The following is a 21,368-nucleotide window of genomic DNA, read 5'->3' as shown; positions in this document are numbered from 1 at the left end:
ATGCGCATGAGTCAAGTCTTTTTCATTTGAAAGGAAGCTCCAGAATGAGAGGGCATAGAGTAATCTAAGGAAATACTTTTTTTTACAGAAAGGGTGGTAGATGCGTGGACTGTCGGAATTCAAGGTGTGGCTTAGGCACGTGAGATCTCTCAGAGAGAGAAAGAGATAATGGTTACTGCGGATGGACAGACTGGATGGGCCATTTGGCCTTTCTCTGCTATCATGTTTCTACATTTCTGCTCTCATGAACTTCCTGGGTACTGCAGCCCAAGGGCTCCCTTTTATCTCTCCTGCAGGGCACCATTGAGGATTCTGGGATTTTGGAAATTATTTAATTCATGCATTTCTAATATAACCAAATGAAACAGCAGAAAATTATCAAAACACTTTACAGACCTAAAGCTGAAAAGGAAGTTTATTTATTATGTTTTTTTGTCCTTATGGCTCTTGTGTCAAAGGTGCACAAGGGGTGTTCCTCATGTTCGGGCATTCTTTATTATAAGTGAGGCCTGGCCACCTCAAAGGAGGGGGGAAGGGAGAAAAGGAAGGAAATATGGGAAGTGCAGAAACTTGGTCACTCAGATGTGGTTTTCCTTTTGAGTCAAGGAAGCCACATCCTTGGTGAATAAGCAGAGGGTCAGTGGAAAGTCTCATCCTACGAGTCACCTGTAATGAGGAAGGAACAGGACATCCTGGGGATTTTTTTTTTTTCCTGAAAGTTACTCACAGTTGCCAATTGCATCAATATCACATGAACAGAAAATCCTAGAAGGCTCAAGCGATGGGCGTAAGGATTCAGAGCCTGTCACCTCTACAACTCTCTGAAACTGTCTGGAACGCTCTTCCAGAGGCTGTTATAGGGGAAAGCACCCTTCAGGGATTCAAGACAAGGTTGGATAAGTTCCTACTGGAACAGAACATACGCAAGTAAGGCTAGTCTCAAATAGGGCACTGGTCTTTGACCAAAGGACCTCCGCATGAGCGGACCGCTGGGCACGATGGACCACTGGTCTGACCCAGCAGCGGTAATTCTTATGGAGAATTCAGGGGATGGGAACAAGGACACATAGAAACAGAAAGATGAAGGCCCTAGAGGCTATCTAGTCTACCCATCCATCATCTACTCTCCCTTAGTGATTCTATGTAATTGTCCCAAGCTTTCTTGAATTCAGATCAGCAGCATAGCGGGGGAAGGAGGCACATGAGGCACTGTTGCCTACCATTGCCACAGTATGTGCCCCCTCCCCCCCCCCACATACCTCTTGCAAATCTTCCCCAGCAGCTTAACGCATGTTAAAACTGAAAACCTACCTATATGACAAATTCCTTTCTAACTACACTTATTCGCGGTTTTGATTATTCACGGTTTATAACTTGCTGGCTCCACCTCCCCCCCCCCCCCAAATTACATCAACTTGCATAGAGAAATCGCTGATTCCAAGTGTTTACAGAGAAAATTGCCGATTCCCAGCACTTTCTTCACCATGTTTTGCCTCTCCTTCAGGAACAGGCCAGGTCTCCCACCATGTTATTCGCGGTTTCACCATATTCACAATGGTTTTTAATAGAAAACAGCAAATAACATATGAAAAAGTTATTCACGGTTTTTCTGTATTTGCGTTTCTGTTAATCCCCTATCACAGTAAATAAGGAGGGAGAAGTGTAATGCACTCTTTCCAACAATGCTGCTATTCTCCCAGTGCATTTGATTCATTTCCTCCTTCACAATGTAACCCTTCTGCAATTATGTAACCTTCCCTCTCAATCATTGTATTCTGTTCCCCTGAAACAACATAATAACAAATTTCTAGACCGCATAGCCATAAGTTCAATGTGGTTAACAAAAGATTATGCTATGAAAAATACAGATTATATGTTAAGAATAGTGAGCAATCTAATTGGCCAGAAATTTTGAGAAAAGAAAGGTTTTCAACTACTTGCTAAAGTGTTCATAAGAGATAGATTTAAGAAACAGTAGTCAGAAATAGTCAGCTATGAACGTTAGACTGGGTATGCAGAGTTATGTCTTACCACATCTAGACTATTGCAATTCTCTTTTTTTGTGGCTTGCCAAAGACTTCACTCAGAGCGCTTCAGGTGGTTCAAAATTCCGCTGCCAGGGTAATAGCTAGATTGCCCCATTATTCCCACATCACACCTGTGCTGGCTGAACTTCACTGGTTACCGGTTGTTTGGAGAATACAATTAAAGCTTCTAACCTTGGCATTCAAATCTGTCTGGGATCTATTGCCCAAAGTGATTGCTTCTCTGCTACAGACTTATGTGCCTTCTCGTTCTTTGAGATCACAAGACAGCTTTTTTGGCTGTTCCCATGCTTCGTTCTGTCACCACAGTTGCAAATCGATCCCGTATGTTCCAAGTAGCCGGACCTTTACTATGTAACTCGGTTCCAGATTCTATCCGTGTGACCTCTGATTGTTTGGCATTTCGGAAAAGTCTGAAAACCTTTTTTTTTTTTTTTACTTGCCTTTTCAAATTTGGTTACTTTGTAATCTTGAATTTGCTTGTTTTTTTATTTTAAGGCACGTGTGTAAGTTGTTTATTGTATGCTGTTATTTTAATAAATTGCTGTGTTCTGTTTTATTGTGTACTGTATGTATTGTTATTATCCGCTTAGATGGTTGATATGTGGGCTACAAGAGTTTTAAATAAATAAATAAATAAAACTTTCTTCATCTTTATATTGTCAATTTTCTCCACACTGTTTCATGAGCCTCTTGTCCTGTATATTGCCTTGAACCTGTACTGGAAAAGAGTGATTAAGAAATTTTGGTTCGATTAAAGGAATTAGCACACGCTAAATGGTAAAAGACCAATCTACTACACCTGTGGGCTTTTAACATTTAGCACATGCTTATTCCCTTAACTCACATTAAGGTACATGAAGACCATAATGCCGCTTGATGAATTCCCCCCTAATTCACGACAAGGCACTACTGCAGACTTCTCAAACTGTGTCAGGACCCCAAATGGGGTCATATTTGGGGTCATGACTTGGGTGAGCTCTCCATAGGTGCATCATTATTTTGCACCCAGAGAGGGGATCACACCATTTTATTTAGCTACCATTATAACATCGTACTTATAAAGCACGTAACCGTACGTTCAACGCAGTTATCAAAAGATTAATAATAAAATAACATAAGAAACATATAAATTAATTCACCAGGTACTTGACAAGCACTGCACCTACCGCGTTGTATGCAAATGGGGGAGCGTGTTTTAGAAGAACTAGGCCGAATTAAGCCCTGACACTAGATTTTGGGCCATGTCTAGTCACCTGGAAGCTGGGATGTGGGCTGAAATCCCACGCTGCTCTTTGTGACCCTGGGCAAGTCACGTAATCCGCCATTGCCCCAGGAATATTAGACAGAGTGTGAGCCCACCAGGACAAACAGGGAAAAATGCTTGAGTACCTGAATGTGAACCACGTAGGATATAAGTGCTAAATAAATACTATAAATAATTGGAAAACCGGCCAATGTTCAGACCAAGTTTCAAGCTTAATGATAATTTGATATTTCACAACCTTGGAGTCATCTTCGATTCTGACCTCTCATTTTCTACGTATATCCAACAAGCTGCTAAGACCTAAGAACATAAGAAGTTGCCTCCACTGGGTCAGACCAGAGGTCCATCGCGCCCAGCGGTCCGCTCCCGTGGCGGTCCATCAGGTCCATGACCTGTGAAGTGGTTTCTGTCTAATCCTATAATTAATCTACCTCTGCTTCTATCTGTACCCCTCAATCCCCTTTCCTTTTAGGAACTTATCTAGACCCACCTTGAACCCCTGTAGCGTGCTCTGGCCTATCACAGCCTCCGGGAGCGCGTTCCTGTCGCTGCTATTTCTTCAGTTCCCCTCTGAGCACACTACCCGCACCCTTGTCATGCTTAGATTACTGCAATCTACTCCTAACTGGTCTCCCTCAGTGTCGCCTCTTCCCCCTTGCAATCTGTGGAAAACTCTGCTGCGTGACTCATCTTCTACCAACCTCGCTACGCTCATGTCACCCCTCTCCTTAACTCACTTCACTGGCTCCTTATCTGCCATCGCATATAGTTCAAGATCTTATTGCTGACCTACAAGTGTGTTCATTCTGCTGCCCCTCAATATCTCTCCTCGCTTCTCTCTCCTTATACACCTCCCGGAAAACTCCTTTCCTCAGATAAGTCACTCTTAGTGTTACCCTTCTCCTCCACTGCCAATTCCAGACTTCATTCCTTTCATCTAGCTGCCCCTATGCCTGGAATAAATTACCTGAGTTTGTCCCTTCCCTTGTTTTAAAACAGACTGAAAACCCACCTTTTGATATAGCTTTCAATCCTTAACCTGGTTAGTGGACTGAATATTACCACTAATCAGTTAAGCGCTAGCTCCACCCAAACTCCACTCCAGACCACCCCAGTACTAACCAAACAATGCCGTGGCAGTCAGAAGCAATATTCAGCAGTGTTACCTATTAAACTAGCCAGCTCAGCGGGGATTAACCAGGCAGGAGTCTTTGTAGCCCAGTTAAACGCTTTTGAATACCAGATCTATCAGTTAATCTCCACCCCCACCCACAGACAAACATAAATAGAAAGAGAATCTGTATATTGTTAGAGTTCCTCAAAATCCCTTTTGGATCTGGATTTAGTTATGAGAGGCCCTGCACCCTCCACCTCGTCTCCTGTCCTGGGTGGTTTCCCTGTCTGCCTTTCCGTCTCTCAGTCCTCCTTTGTCAGCCTCAGATTTGCGGGTAACTCTCTCGACCATAGTAATGCCTAGACTATCTCTGTTGAGCCTGGACTTAACTACCAAAAGGATAACAACAGAAGAAAATAAAGTGAAGAAGGAGAGAGAGAACTGGGTCAGAGGCACACAACTGGGAATGTGGATTTTATGGCAACCAGATGTGCTGAACATCTGGAGACCTGCAAGGGAAAGAATGTATAGAGAAAAAAAACCCTAAAGGAAGAAAAGAGAGAGAAAGAAAAAAAGAAAACCCTAATATTTGCCTAATCCTAGGGGGAAACAGACTTTAACAGCAGCTACAGAAGTAAAATCTGTAGCCTCCCTCCACCAGGCCCAGGCATGAGCAGAGACAACATAGCAACAGCAGGACAAAACTGGGAATAGATGTTGGTATATTTTTTCTCTCTCTCTCTCTCTCTCTTTGTCTGTCATTCTCTCTCTCCTCCCCATCCTTTGACCTTCATATACCTGGAGATTCTGCCCACATTCCCCTCCCTCCTTTATAATCACTGGTTTCTATCAACTCCCACACAGCCCTGTTGTTTAAGCTCCAATTACAGGATTTAAGACTGTACACAAACATGAGTCTTCTTTCTGTTTTTAATTTTAGAAAAAAATAGCAAAACTAAACATCCCTTTGCAGCGAAGGAAAAAAAAAAACCCACTAAGCAAGAAATTCAAATGTGGGCCCAGCTGATGCAAGGGGGCAGAGGGACAGACTGAGTGAAAACAGAAAAAGTTGATTTGTGTTTTTTGGGGCGTTTTTGGTGTTTTTTTTTTCAACTCTCGGAATGTAATTTTAGAGGAAAGAAAGTGTCACCCAGTGGCCAAACATCAGAATGCATAGAAATAATTCCAGCAGCTGATGCCAGGAGCTACAGTAGATGCCAAATCCTACCTCCTTTATACAATGGTGGTATAGTGACTGAAGAGGGGCACCTAGGGGTATATCAAGAGTAGCCTAATGATTAGTACAATGGGCTGAGAACTAGGCGAACATACCCTGGGCACATCACTTAACCCTTCATTGCCCCTGGTACGAAACTTAAATTGTGATTCCACAAGGGACACAGAAAATACTTGCATATATTAAATGTAAGCCACTTTGGTCATACTGTTTGGCTGAAAAAAATATCTGGACAGGCTACATACATGCCCCCTATCTCAGAGGACATCAAAGAATTCCACACTCAAGTGTAGCTAAATAGTCAAAGCTTTGAGAACCATCTCTGCATCCTCCAAAAAATGGGGTCAGAAAGGCTTCTCAAATACAGGTAACTGGCCATTTTATTGGAAATAATGACAGGAATTGATTTATTATTAAACATACATAGTTGGTACATCGTACAATTACAATCCATTTACAAATGACATACTTCAACAATATTCTAGTGGTTCTATGCAAGTCACATGGTTTTCTGTTAATTTTATTTCCTTAGCAATAATGACTTAACTCATTACATGCTATTTGTCTCACCTCTGTCAGCAATAGAAGTGGACAACATGCATACTAAGGTCATGCTGACCCTTGCAAACATGTTCTCTTCTATTGCAACTATGTTTACCAGAAACTTCCTCATTTGTTAAAGAATACATTCCTGGAAGCTACAACCACATGGTTATAGTCACATGATTTCTCCTAACTCTTCAAGCGACAAATATGTTAGTGTGACTTTTAGCTTATTTTCAGGGCCTTGTTATGTTATGGCTCCACAATCATGTCCCCTCTTGTTACTTCAGGGTCGTTGAGCTGGGCTGCTCCTTCCTGTCTTCAGCCATACAGGGGTGCGTCAGCGGGCAACGGCTCTTACACGCTGCACGTGGCTGACCCACAAGCCTTTCCTCTGACGTCATCTCTGTTTGTTAGATTTCTAGGCAACTGATGGTCTTGGTAACATGTATCTTTTTTAAAAGTATGGATTGTTTTCAATGAGTTGTGTAGATCGCTGTTATTGTACAGTTTCTCTTATTATTTTCTGTACACCGCATTAAACTGAAAGGTATTTGCAGTCTAGAAATGGAAATAGTTTATGACCTGGAAATATCAATGAACAAAGACAATTGAACTTAATCATGGATTTGTAATGCATGTATCTATTGGGAAGACTGAAAACCCATAACCCTACTCCCCTCTGTCCACCGCTCACCACCTTAGCCAGCAGATTATCCAACCCCCTAACTGTATCCCCCACCCTGGCATCCTGCTTGTCTGTCTTGTCTTTCAAGCAGGAACTGTCTCCTTTGTGACTCTGTACAGTGCTGCATACATCTGGTAGCGCTCTAGAAATAATTAATAGTAGTAGTGGTCCAAATCTGAGTTTGGATGTTTTGCAGGAGATGCACAAAAATCCAGTAGCCTACATGACAATTTTCAAAACAGACAAAAATCTATCTTTTTATTTCGAAAATGGCTAAGCAGATTGCAACCATACATACATAATATCGTATATTAAATAAACATAGTAACATTTAAAACACAAACAAAATTTAGAACCATATTTTGCTGCTTGTCTCTCTCTTATTTCCTGCTATACAAATCTAACTATTAGGCCCATAATCAAAACATACAGACGTCCAAAAACTGTCATAAGTCAGCTCTTGGGTGTCGTAACAGCAGGTATGTCTAAGGGCCGATAATTGAAACCAACTTTCTGGACGTACAGCAGGATTTCTAAGCCACTGTATGTCCAGAGCTCAAAGGGGTCTTTTGGGAGGTGTATTAGGGAGGACTCTGGGCAGGCTTAGATTTAGACGTACTGCAAGGATAATCGAAGGTCTTATTAAACATCCTAAATGAAATGTATACATTCTGACTTAGACTTGTTTTAAAAGGGTATAAGTGCCAAAAAGGTACACAAAGTGACCAAATAACCAGTGCGGAGATAAGACTAAAGTCCCCCACACACTTCCCCAGTGCTCAATAACCCCCTCACACACACCCATACCTGTCTCCAGAACATCAACACCTGGTATGGGAAAGCCTAGTAGACCTCTGGTCTGACCCAGCAGAGGCACTTCTTAGGTTCTTATGTTCTTACACACAGGTGTCTTAAGTACTCAGGTGGATTGGGCTAGTGAATCATAGAGAGGAGTAGCAAGTCCCATAAGGTGGAATGTCTGAGGCCACCAGAACCCCCAAAACCCTACTCTACTGCCATATAGGTGCCACCTACAGCCATAAGGGCTGTAGGGATTGTAGACAGGTGGGTATAGTGGGTTTTGGGGGGCTCACCATAACCTATAAGGGGTTTGTGGTGAGATGTACATGGGGTACCCTTTATGTGAAGTTCACAGCAGTGTCCTCTAAGGTGCCCCACTGCTCTGTTGCCATGTCTGGGTCTCTTTTGAAGTCATGGGGAGCAGATTCCCACTTCCCTTATTCTTTAGGTTAAGACACCCCATCCATTCTGGACCCAAATACTTTATTCCCTTTCATGAATTAATCTAAAATGTATAAAATTCCTCCCTACTGCCCATATGTCTGTCTCCCAGAGACTAATTTGCACTCAGCCATATGATCTTATGAGGTTATTACATTTTCTATTTCAGCTCAGTCAGAAACCCCTCTCATTTTCTGATTCAGTACAGACAGATGAACATAAGACCAGTGGTCCATCATGCCCAGCAGTCTGCTCACACGGCGGCCCTCTGGTCAAAGACCAGCACCCTAACTGAGCCTAGCCCAACCAGCAGGAACTTGTCTAGCTTTGTCTTGAATCCCTGGAGGGTGAATTCTGTTTTTGAACCCACTGTAAACAAAGATTTCTTATCTTTCCAAGTTTCTGTCAGAAACCCACTCATGGGGAGGGGGGTGTCTCTTAAGTGAGTCCACGTTGACAATCTGCCAAGGTAACACAAGTATGTAAGATTAGACCAGCTACAATTATGATACCTATATAGGAAAGGATCCTGCTGGATACTTATTATTTATTTATTCAATTTTCTATACCATTCTCCCAAGGGAGCTCAGAACAGTTTACATGAATTTATTCAGGTACTCAAGCATTTTTCCCCATCTGTCCTGGTGGGTTCACAGTCTATCTAATGTACCTGGGGCAATGGGGGGATTAAGTGGCTTGTCCAGGGTCACAAGGAGCAGTGTGGGTTTGAACCCATAACTTCAGAGTGCTGAGGCTGTAGCTTTAACCACTGCACCACACTCTTCCCTAACCATTTGGATTAATAATTTAATGAATACTCAAGAGCTGTTAATGACAACTGAATCTCTATTGTCAGCCAAGGAACTAGCTCAGAACTTTACAGAAAAAATAATATCAGACATTCTTTACCAGTCTGGTTATGATCTATTGGAGTTTGTAGATAATAATTCTCTACTGGGAGAAGGTAAAATAGGGAATAGGTACTGGTTCCCCACATTTTGTAATTTTATTATTATGTACATCGCTTAGAATTATGATTAAGCGATTAATCAAATCTCCATTAAACTTGAAACTTGGTTAACTTTCAGGCCACTTTCATTATCTATAATGTTTCTTAAAATATTCTTCTGCCTCTTGTTATTTGGATGCCTGCCCTAGTAACATCTCATGGCGTACGTGGATAGTATAATATCTCAAGGACTTTTCCCCAGGTGAAAAAGGTGGTATAGTATTGTGCTCACAACCATTCCTAAAAACCCAGCAGTGAAAAGGAGTGAGGTACCTATCAACCTGTTGCTTCTATTCCACTGCTGGTTAAGGTGATGGGAGGGGAGGGGAAAGTAATGCAGCAGTCAATGGAATTTCTAGACCTTCACAGAGTTTTACACGATTCTCAACTGGGTTTCAGTCCGAAATTTAGTCTGGAAACTGATAGTCAGGGGAGTGACCATGATGGTGGCAATGTGAGTTTATCGGTCTAAGCAGTTGGGGAATCCTGCAGTTAGTTTCCTCTTATAACTTAATAATAATAATAACAACTTTATTTTTATATACCGCAATACCACAAACAGTTCAAAGTGGTTTATAGAGGAAGAGACTGTAGACAAACAGAGATATTACAGAAAATATTCGAAATTACATTATGATATTAAGGTGAGTCAAATTTATGTGGAAGTGTTTTGGAAATATATCAAGGCTGAAGTGGGGTCAGAGAAATTTGTCAGAGATAAGTTTTGATTGATGTTCTAAAAGTTTGATAAGAAAGTATGTTTGAGATGAAGTTGGTTAGACATTTGTTCCATTTGCCTGCTTGGAATGATAATGTTCTATCAAGGAATCTCTTGCAGATACAGCCCTTCAAGGATGGAAAAGTGAACTAGTAGGCACAACGTGTACAAGTTGTGCCTGGGAATTCGAAATGATGAGACAGATATGTTGGGGATGAGCCTGTCATGGTTTTGAAGCAAAGACAAGCAAACTTAAAGATGACCCTTGCTGTTACATGAGAGTGCAGAGCTGTTGGGTGGGCATGAGCCCAGGTCCATCCGTGGCTATACCCCTTCTTTGGATCCCCTCCAAATAAAGCTTCCTGAATATGAGACAGGAAAAAAAAAAAACCCTTGCTCAAATTGGAATGCCAATAAAGCTTCCTGGGAGAGAGAGACAGATACCCATTGCTCTAATTGTAATACCAATAAAGCTTCTGAATGTGAGAGAGAAAAATGTCCTTGCTCAAACTGGAATGCCAAAAAAGCTTCCTGGGAGGGAGAAAGAGATACCCTTTGCTCTAATTGTATGGCCAATAAAGCTTCCTGAATCTGAGAGACAGAAAAAAAAAACCCTTTGCTCAAACTGGAATGTCAATAAAGTTTTGCGAGAGAGACAGAGATACCCTTTGCTCTAATTGTATGACTAATAAAGCTTCCTGAATCTGAGAGAGGAATGTCTTTGCTCAAATTGGGAATGCCAATAAAGTTTCCTGGGAGAGAGAGAGAGAACCCCCCAGCCTTGTCCCAATTGTAAATGCAAATAAAGCTTCCGGAATCTTTGGGAGGAAAAGGCGGGGAGAGATGCGATTGGTTCGTCGGGAGTGGGCGTGCACCGGATGACGTCGCGGGTCATGTGACGGAGGAGGAAGTGAAGGTGAGAAAAAAGTTCAGAGGCTGGAGAGGGAGGAAGGGAGAGGAAAGGAGAGAAAGAGACAGACGGAGGGAGGGAGGGAGAGAGAGCAGCAGGACGAGGAGTGGGGAGGAGGAGAGGCCAAAGGGAAGGGGGCGGGGCACTTAGCAACAGGGAAACCCCCCCCCCCAAGTGGTGCCCTGCCTTACAAGGAAGTGAGAGCAAAAACAAAGCAGGAAACCAGGAAGAGCGAGTGGGGTGACTCTTGACCGCCCCCCACCCCCGAGGGCTACACAGGAAGACCCCTGAAAGTGGAGGGGAGCTGGAGGACTATGGACCAGCTGAGGTGAGAGCGAGAAGAGATCCCTGGCCTTCCAGAAGATGCCGCTCCATGCCACCCCCTGCCTGCTGCTGCCTCTCCTTGTTCTTTGCGGTAAGTCTGCTCTGCATTTGACGGGCCCACAAATCTATTGCACCGGGAAAACTGTTTTACTGCACCGGTAGGGCAGCTTCTGGATTTTTTCAGATGATCTTAGCGAGCCATCCCTTCTGGTTTTCTCATCTGGCAAAAGGCAGACTTTCCCGATGTCTCTCTCACAATTCAGAGTATGTAAATCTTGAACAGAACTTGACATTTACCACTGTGCTGTGTCTATCATTGACCTAGTTTCTAATACAGACCATAACCTTCAGACCTGCCCCTAGGCTACTCAGTCTACATGAGTCTCCTATCTAGCACTGGAACCCGCCCCCCCCCCCCCCCCCCAGAAGAAGAATTTTCTATATGTATTATGTTGCTGTTTAGATTGTACAGTCACCCAGGGAACTTTAAAACAAGTTACAGACAAATTCAACAAGCCCTGCAAGGGTGCAATGGGCAAAACAGAATTTGAATCCAGATCTCCTGATTCCCAGGTCACCCACTCTCTCATAAATGTAATAGCTTTCAATGTGACTAATAAGTGAAAAGAACATGCAAGAGCTCCAAAACAACCAAGCCAGCTTAACATATTGCAATCAAATTCATAAGGTTGCATCATAGTGTTGTGGTTAGAGTAGCAAGCTGAAAAACAAAATCCAGGCTTCAGCTCCTGAGCTGATGCCTTTGGTGACTTAGGCAAGTCACTTACCCCTCCATTGCTTTTGGTACATGCTTTCCAGGGACAGGATGTATCTCACCTTGAGCTAGTACTGAAAAGGTATGAGCTAAGTCTAACAACAAGATAAGATGTATCTCTTGCAGGTGGCAGTGTGTATGGTGGACAGGTAACCTGTGAAAACCAAAGAGAATTGACCCCAAAGTATCCACAGAGAAGAAAATCCAGAAGAAACCAAAAGAAACTCTGTGGAGTAACGATATTCCTTAAATGGACGTTATTTGAAAATGTCAAAGTTCCAAAGGTACAATAAAATCATCCACATAAAAGTAAAATAATCCACATGAAAACCTTAAAGGACCTAGTCCACTAGGGACACAGGACCCAACAAGGTCCACGTTTCAACAAAAAGTCTTTTTCAGGGATCCTATAAATAATGAGGGGTACGTTAAAAAATATATATGTAAATATGTGTCCCTAGTGGACTAGGTCCTTTAAGGTTTTCATGTGGATTACTTTACTTTTATGTGGATGATTTTATTTTATGTAGAACAGGATGTAGCTGTACCGTCTTGTAAGACTTCTCCCTGCTTTAGTTCTGCCATATTGCTGAGCATTGCTGCCTCGGAGAAAGGCTAAAGTAACCCACCACTCTACCATGATATAAGGCTGCCAGCTGGATCCAAATTTGAGGGACAGAGTTGATCCAGTTCTGGGTTTACCCCATTGCATGCAGGGACTTATAGTTGTCATTTTCCCTATTGCAGTCCCTAAGAAAAGCAAGGCTACGAGACCCAGCATGCACTGGGGTATACATAGGACTAGATCGACTGTGTCCGGAGAATCTGGATCCAGTTGGCAGCCTTATCGTAGAAGTTAATCCTGAGAAGAGGTTTTGCCTTCTCAGGACTGAGTATGGAGGAAGGGGAGAGAGGGATTATGGCATAACATCGGACAAGAATGAAAAATTTTGCCCAACTGTTTCCTCTCTAGTGACTTTAACTCTATTTGGCCTTTGGAAGTTATCTGACTCTGATCACTGGAGGCAAACAAGACAAGGTCATAAGGGAATGAGATTAGGGTGGATGTTAAGCACCATCTCATACTCCTCCGTTGCTAATTTTGTTATACCTCCTCTGTGTTCTTTCTGTCTTTCTCAGGCTCATCTGGATCAGCCAACACAGATTTTGTCCTTGGTGAGGGTGAGTGTGCAAGTTTGAGTGGCTGCAGAGATGTGGTGGAGGTTTAATAGCAGTTACCCCCCCCCCCCCTTGATCTCCCTCACTCTCGGTCTGTTTCAGCCCTTCAGACCTAGTTCCTAGATCCTGAGAATCTACTGGTTTCATATTTAAAATGCTATCTGCTTAGCCTGAAGAATACTTGTAAGTGAGCGTTCCATCTAAGGTATGCGGGAATCTACTACCCATGTTCCCGCTATTGTGAGAGGGGGTGGTGCAGAAAGATTACAATCCCATTTGTTACAGGCAGGCAGGTTCTGTGGGATTCTCATGGACCTGCCTCCCTGTCACAGTTTAAATCGCAAACTATCTGCACTATCTTTGCTGGTGTCAGCGGGGGTTCGGCTGCGCGGCAGAGACAGGTGCTCAAGGGTTCTGCTGCACGAGGGATGGAGGGATACAAAGATGCTCTTGGTCCGGTCCCTCTGTCAAATTTAAGAACCCATTGTGGCCCACGAGTCAAAAGGTTTGTCCACCACTGACCTAGTCCGTTTAAATATATTCTTAGCCACGGGCAGTGAGATTTGCAGTGTTGTAGGTGGTTTATTAAAAAAAAGTCTGATTTCCAAGGACTGATTTATAAAAGCAGCCCTTTCCAAGAGCTCATTTCATACAGAAAGGAAAAAGACTGTGTTTGTGAACTTACTTCTGGCCAGAACAGACTGAGCTTTGCAGTCTCTTGCCACTTTGCAGTATTTTAGTGTGCAGGAAAGAAATGTTTCACAGTCAAGAAACTGATGAGAGGCCATATAAAGGAATTATTTGAAAATCTCACTTTTAACTTGTGGGGGCTAATTTTCAAACACCTGTAGATAAGCATTAAATAGGAAGGGCTAACTTGCTTAATGAAGCCGTGTACCCTAATCTGTGCAATATCATCTTTGTCCATAGAGGCCTGTAAAAGGGTCCCACAGGTGCTGACAGATACCCAGGGGCACATCAGGAGCCCTCTGACTGTCCTTGGCTATCGCTATGGCAGGAGATGCACTTACACTTGGATCATCCAAGCCATGCTGGAAGAGATGGTGTCCATCAGGTAGGACTTCCCAGCAGAATAGTCAGCTACCTGCCAGAATCCGGCTGTCTGCCAGAGCCAATGTTCCTCCTAAGATGATCAGGAGTCCACCACCCATAGCTCTTCCATTGGAGAAGATGCAGCAGTATCACAGTTTAAATCAGTAGGGGCAGACAGGTCTCCAGTTTCCTTGGAAATGTCCAGCCCTCTGCCGGAGTCATAGTAACATGACTGTTTCAGTCCTCACTCCTTCAGAGACAGCCGATCCTCTAGTGGAGACCCCGCTGTGTCAGTGACCCACAGCCCTCTAGTGGAACACCACTGTGTTGAGGATGCCCAGTCTCTGGTGAAGGACTTTTGCCCTCTGGTGCATCCCTTGCTGGCTTAGGGATATATGGTCTTTTGGCAGAGCCCTGATGTTTTTCTCCTTGCCACTGTGTGACGCCTGCCCTTCATTTCTGTTTCCCTGTTCCAGATTTGACAGTTTCTTTATCCCCTGTGAAACGGAGAAGCTGATCATTCAGGCAGCAGAGCGAAAGCCATTTACACTGTGTGGCATGCACAGCACTGGACCAAAACAGCTACCTGGGGGCAACATCACGCTTACGTATTCTCTAAGCCCGAATCCCAGCACAGGCTTCATTCTCTCTTATCTGAAACGTATGTCATGAGGGAGGGGGAAATGGAAAGTAGCCTTAAGGGAGACATCGGGAGGGGCTGAGGGAAAGGTGCAAGGGAAGACAGGTAGGAGGGGCAAATCAGATAGGAAAAATTCAAGGGAAAGGAGAGCTAGATGGAGAGGTCTGAGAAGGGGAGGAAGGAGGAGGGTCAGCTAAGGGAGAAAGAGACAGAGATGGTGAAGGGATGAGAGACAGAGGAAGGAAAGGAGTGGGAGATAAATATTTTGACTATGTGAGAAAATGTCCTGAGAGTTGAATGCTTTCTTTCCAGATTCATTTGGCTGCTATTCCTACCAGTTTCAGTGCTGGAACGGCAACTGTGTGCCAGCTAGGTGGCTCTGTAATGGCGTGGACGAGTGCAGAGATGGTTCTGATGAGGCAGGCTGCCCTCCCAACACATCGGCCTTCCCTCCCCCTTCTCCACCAGCTTGTAACAGGACCCTGGAAACCTTCTATGGTGTCTTCTCTTCTCCAGGTTTCAGTGCCGACCTCTCAGCCTTGCGTAGCGGCTATGAGTGCTGGTGGTTCCTTAACCCTCATGACAGTCACCGCATAGTCCTCCAGTTCGTGGCACTGGAGCTGGGCTACTCTGACGTCTTACGAGTCTACGATGAGTCCCCTGGGGGCCAGCTTCTGCGCAGCTTGGACTTCCTCAGCAGTGGCCAGCAAGTCACCGTGGAGTCCTCTGGCAGTAGGATGGCCGTCTTCTACCATGCTGGTGGCGGCAGTAGCCGCGGCTTCAATGCGACCTACCACATAATTGGCTACTGCCTGCCATGGGACACACCGTGTAGAGGCGGGGAGGATGGCTGCTTCACGGATGCGCAGCGCTGCGATGACGTCTGGGATTGTGAGACAGGTGAAGATGAAAAAGGATGCGGTTTCTGTCCCAGTGACCACTACCCCTGCGGCGGGGTTCATAGCGGCGGAAGCTCCTGCTACACTTTGGCAGACCGCTGTAACTACCAGGCTTCTTGCACAGATGGCGCCGATGAGAGGCGCTGCCGGTCCTGCCAGCCAGGAAATTTCCACTGCGAGGACGAGCGTTGTATCTACGAGACGTGGGTGTGTGATGGGCAGCCAGACTGCGTGGATGGCAGTGATGAGAGGAACTGTGGCTATCAGACGCCCCGCAAGGTGGTGACCGCTGCTGTGGTGGGCAGCCTGGTGTGCGGACTCCTCCTAGTGGTAGCTTTGGGATGTACCTGCAAGCTGTATGCTATCCGGACCCAAGAATACAGGTATCTAGAGTGGCCTTTAGATGTGTTGGGGAGAGGTGGGTGGTTACACTCCAGAGACAACGGAGAACTTGGGCCAATATTCGTTAAGAGCTGTGGATATGGGAGCAGGACAGAAGGCTTGCAACATGTTTATAATTTGTCACCTTTGAAGTCTCTTTTTTTTTTTTCTTCGATTGCAGCATATTTGCACCGCTATCCCGGGCAGATGCAGAGTTCATGCAGCGGCAGGCCCCGCCCTCCTATGGTCAGCTCATCGCACAGGGTGCCATCCCACCTGTGGAGGACTTCCCCACTGAGAACCCTAATGACGTGAGTGTGCTTCTTCGCAAGTCTATGCGTGAACTGGGTGGGGAATGGGCAGGACTGTAAAATAAGAATAGCGTTAGTGGGTCAGATCAATGGTCCATCAAGCCCAGTAGCCCATTCTCACGGTGGCCAATCCAGGTCCCTAGTAGCTGGCCAAAACCTAAGGAGGAGCAACATTCCATGCTACCAATCCAGAGCAAGCAGTGGCTTCCTCCATGTCTTTCTCAATAGCAGAGTATGGACTTTTCCTCAAGGAAATTGTCCAACCCCTTCTTAAAACCAGCTACGCTATCTGCTCTTACCACAACCTCTGGTAAGCGCTAACCCCCAAGGTAGACCCTAGCATCCGGTGATTGAGATTCGGGTTCCCAATATGCATCACTTTGCACTTGTTCACATTAAATTTCATCTGCCACTTGGAAGCCCAGGTCTTCCAATTTCCTAAGGTCTGCCTACAATGTTTTACACTCCTACATGCGTTTTAAACAACTTTGAACAGTTGTCATCTGCAAATTTAATCACCTCGCTCGTCGTTCCATTTTCCAGATCATTTATAAATAAATAGCACTGGTCCCAGTACAGCCCCCTGTGACACTCTACTGTTTAGTCTCCTCCATTGAGAAAAATGTCCATTTAACCCTACCTTCTGTTTTCTATCCAATAACCAATTCCTAATCCACAACTGAACTTTTCCACCTATTCCATGACTCTTTAATTTTCGCAGGAGCCTCTCGTGAGGAAATTTATCAAAGCTTTTGAAAATCTAGTACAGTACGTCAATCAGCTCACCTTTATCCACATGTTTATTCACACCTTAGATATGCTGGGGCCCAGGACAGAAATTAAGGAGTGGGTCCTCGATCCCATCTCTCCTTGCCTTCCTGCCCCCAATTTCTCCATCCACCATTACTACCACACACAAAACACAGACAGACCTAGAAGAAATACAAAGAGAAAACTCAGCAAGTACTACTTCGCTGGAAAATAAAACCAGAAGTGCATGTCCATATCCCAAAGCTAGCACATTCCAGATAATACGTTTAGAATAAAATACTTTTTAACACTCGTCTGGACATTTTATTTTTCATCTTGTTAGATGCAGTTTCTTCTTTTCTGCTTTCCTGTCTTCTGCTAATTCTCTTTCCAGTATTTTCCACAGTCCTGTTTTATCCAGGGAAATGTCGTTTTTTAAAACTGTCCTCGTTAATTCTGGCTTCAGTTGCACCTTGATCCGTGTCTCTGTAGCAACCCAAAGAGCAGAACCCAGGCTTTTGGGAATTGAACTTGGCCCAAACATTCTATTTCTTTGCGCTATCCCTCTCCCTTTTCATGTCACTAGAAGAGGGACTGAGTGTTTTCTTGTGTCTCCTTGCAGAATTCAGTGCTGGGAAACCTGCGCTCCCTCCTGCAAATCCTGCGTCAAGACCAGGCCCAAGGAATCCCTCATCGGCGGCGGCACCGGAACCGCCACCTGCGACGCTTCATGCGCCGTCTCCGAAGATGGGGCCTGCTGCCCGCAACAACAACAGTAGTGACCGTTTCCAGTTCCGCACGAGAAGGGGGAAATTGCGATGGCGATGGGAGCAGCGGCGCAGGCCAGGATCCCCGAGCAGCCTCTACCGAATCTGAGGGAGCTGACAATGGTGAAGGAGCCACGGGTGGCGTAGAGTCAGCTGGTGCTTCTGAAGCGCCGCCCCTTCCACAGAAAGTGCCACTGGTGTCATCCCGTGACAGACTTCTCACTAGCACCAACAGTAACGTCATGCCGAGAGCCGAAGTGGCGAGCCCTGTGCCTTCTGGAAATGAATTTGTGCCAGCCTCTTTTGGGTCCGTTTTATCTGGTGTGGTTCAGAGCCTGCGGGGCCGGTTCTTCTCACACCACCAAGAGTGGAGAGGCTACGGTGATGCAGAAACACTCTCCCAGCCACTCCCAGGGGGGGAGGAGGAAGAGGATGAAGTACTGTTACTGCCGCTGGCAGAAGGCTGGGCAGAGATGCTTCCAGAAACATCAGGCACATCCGTTGAAGGAGATGATGTCATGCTTCTTCCCTGTTAACCTCTCCCTCGTTCCTTATTTTATTCCCTACTCTTTTCTGGAAATTTTTGGCTATAAGCTTCATTCCTCCCCCATCCCCTTCTCCTTTTAGTAACAATTTAAACCCAAGATCAAAAATCAGTATCGCTGCATTGCTTACCCTTGCCAAAGAATCTAATCTTGCTCTGCGTAGAAAATACTAGGGTAACAAGCTGTGATGTTATCAACAGCATGACGCAATATTAACTATTGCACTTTTGAATTGGGGGGGGGCAGATCTTTGACTCCAGTGTTTTGTTAAATGGGACATTTTTTTTAGATCGTTGTCCACCTCATGAAAACCTTGGTGATCACCGTGAGTGTTGCCTTAGCAAACCGCATTTGATGACGAAATACTGATTTTGTTTCTAGCTTTTTTTATAGGAATAATTGTACCAAGGATTAGCCATTTCCTTGCTCTTAATGCCCCTCCATCTATTGCCTTTGTGACGTTTTTTTCATTTAAAGTGCTGAGCATATGGAAAATTCCTGATGCCCTGGTGAATTTCCAGCCTCTAAATGCTGGGGTTTATGTTTATCCCCCCTTGTCTCTAGAGAATGAGTTTATGTTGAGCTGCTAACAGATTTTTTAGAAAGACACTCCAGCTGCTCCCCCTCCCCTCTCCTCCCACCCAAATCCTGATTAATGGATATAACTTAAAAAATAGGTTGTAACAACATTCATCATTTTTAAAACTCAGGACGATAGCCCAGTTTTATTAAACTGGCAATACGAACTTGGTTTTTAAAAGCTTTTGTACCTATGGAAGAAATTTTTCAGCAGATCAAACCTATTTTTGTCGCTAATGAAAAGGGCAAGGCATTCTCTTTTTTAATTTAATTCTGCCTCGCCCTCAGAAACTATTAACTTGGCCCTTCAGTCATGACAAATGAAGTTGGAGCAGAATTGACTGTTCTTTTTAAATAATAAATTATAAGAATGGAAAAAAAAGAGAAATAATACACTTCCAGTCACTCCTGTAGACCTCAAGGTGGCAACCTTATAAAAGAAACCACACATTTAACTGTATCAACTTCCTGTGTGGTTAATGCATCACTTCCTGTGTTCAGAGACCTGTTTTACACCCTTAATGAGGTTTGTCTTTGTGGTACAAGCCACTGATCTACATTCAGTCTCTTTACAATGTAGATAATACCTTGAATGGTTTGTCTTGTCTTAAATATGGTATATATTTTTATATACTTTTTTAAAGAGTGTGGTGAGGTATATGCATATTTTTATTGATTCTTAGCATTTGATAAAATAATTAACCTTCCCAAGTATTTCATGGCTTAGAATTACGCAAAAGCAATCAGATGCTGTGCTAGATGGAATTTATTGACACAGTAAAAATATTAATTCCTTATTGTCCACCCATACCAGTCTAGATATGAGTTATGCCTCCCTACCAGTAGATGGAGACAGAGAACAAAACAGTTTGCTGCTCTTCAATATTTCTGTCTCCAGAAGATGGTAGACAAACAACCCATGCAGCTGGAGACTGACTTTAGGGACAGATTAAAAAAAAGAAAGGAAAGAATAGTTGCTGATATATTTTTTTTAAACAACAGCAAATTGTTCTAGAAATTGCCACCACTCCATTTAAAAAACACTTTGGTAAAATAGGAGCATAGAGAGTGAGGTCTGAAGAATTAAACAAGCAGAAGAAAAAGGAAAAAAATATTGCACATTAGTTTCATAAAGAAGTTTTCATTTTAAACAGGGCAGTTTATTGGGAAATCAGCTGTAATAAGGAGAAGCTTGAGCAGATGGTGATAACTTAGCCTGGGACAATCTTTTATCACTTGATTTAAGTTTATTGAGAACCCAACCAAGTAATAGTACGGCAGTCAAAAAAAATTGTTTTAAGGGGAATGACAGATTCTGGCACATTTTTTCACTTTAAGTAGCCGCAGACACTGTAATTAGAGAATTTGGTTTTGGTTTATGTTTTTAAATCTATGTATATATAGATAGAGAGATTTGCACATGTGTACCTTAAATATTGAATCTTGATTGATGGAGTTTTTATACATTCTTGAAACAGAACATTTTTTTTCTGGATTACGAGAAAGCTGTACTTTCTGCCCAGAGCCTGAATCATCTGGGATAGCCATCTTGCCAAGAATTGGGCATGATGCCAGCCCTTTGAGATGATGGCTTCCGGATGTGGCTGCTGCGTACCAGGGCAAGTGGGCTTCATGGGAGTTGTAGAGGCAACCTGGCAGGGAACAGCTCCATATTTGGTTAGGTACGGAAGGTATGGCTTTCATAAAAATGTAATGTTTTAAAGGACCGCACATTCTTGTAGCTGGCACTGATTTGCTGTATGAGGGTATCTTTTCTTAGAAGGTTTTAATGGGTTTTTGTTGATATGTTTGTATTTTTATAGGTGTACTGGGAAAATGAGAGGAAAAATATATGTCTATATCTACAAAAACTATGTAATGTGTCGTTTTTATTGAGTGTCTTCGTTCCTTGAACTTCTCTAAAACACAATTGCTTTTTCCATTATACAAACTTAGCTACGTAATTGTAAGAGCTTGGAGCCAGCAGCTTGCTAGGGGCGTCAGGCTGGAACGCGGCCCTTGCACCTTGGAATCAAGCAAGCCAGAAGGCAAACCTTGCAGCCCCTCTCCTAAGGGCTGGATCGGCCCTCAGAGCTTCTAAATGGGCGCTGGAAGGACCAGAAAACATATTGGACAGTTTGAGAATTAAGCTGGCTGACACCTATAATCTCCTGAAGTAGGAAGAAAGTGTGTTTGGGCGTGTGACGGTGCAGTCTAATTGGGTAACCTGATTTGGACTGTTGAGTATCGTATCTGCCTAAGTGGTTTGAACATGAACCAGCGCTGCCTGTTTAAATCCTGTAGAGTTAAGTCAAGATGTGCTTCCTTTTCTGTCAAGTGCCTTTTTGAATAAAGACTGGCTTTGAATTTGGGGACAGAGGAAGGCAGTATG

General features: G+C 43.9%; 1 protein-coding gene across 1 annotated transcript; it reads left to right on the top strand.

Annotated features, from left to right (window-relative positions):
• Positions 1 to 10,826: 10,826 nt before the first annotated feature.
• On the top strand, positions 10,827 to 20,850 carry LRP10 (LDL receptor related protein 10). The gene is made up of 7 exons (XM_033924893.1): positions 10,827 to 11,188; positions 13,013 to 13,054; positions 13,982 to 14,126; positions 14,581 to 14,765; positions 15,057 to 16,026; positions 16,206 to 16,335; positions 17,708 to 20,850. The coding sequence occupies exons 1-7, from the start codon at positions 11,137 to 11,139 to the stop codon at positions 18,386 to 18,388; spliced, it is 2,205 nt and encodes a 734-aa protein (XP_033780784.1). The 5' UTR covers positions 10,827 to 11,136; the 3' UTR covers positions 18,389 to 20,850.
• The last annotated feature ends 518 nt before the right edge of the window (positions 20,851 to 21,368 follow it).

Source organism: Geotrypetes seraphini, chromosome 16 (genome assembly GCF_902459505.1).
Source record: "Geotrypetes seraphini chromosome 16, aGeoSer1.1, whole genome shotgun sequence".
Taxonomy (NCBI): Eukaryota; Metazoa; Chordata; class Amphibia; order Gymnophiona; family Dermophiidae; genus Geotrypetes; species Geotrypetes seraphini.
The sequence above is the reverse complement of the archived record's forward strand: the minus strand, read 5'-3'. Positions and strand labels throughout refer to the sequence as shown.

Coding starts and splice junctions, on each gene's coding strand:
- LRP10 (XM_033924893.1), top strand. CDS start 11,137: ATGCCGCTCCATGCCACCCCCTGCCTGCTGCTGCCTCTCCTTGTTCTT. Junction 14,127..14,580: donor GAAGAGATGGTGTCCATCAG/GTAGGACTTCCC, acceptor TCCCTGTTCCAG/ATTTGACAGTTTCTTTATCC. Junction 14,766..15,056: donor CATTCTCTCTTATCTGAAAC/GTATGTCATGAG, acceptor CTTTCTTTCCAG/ATTCATTTGGCTGCTATTCC.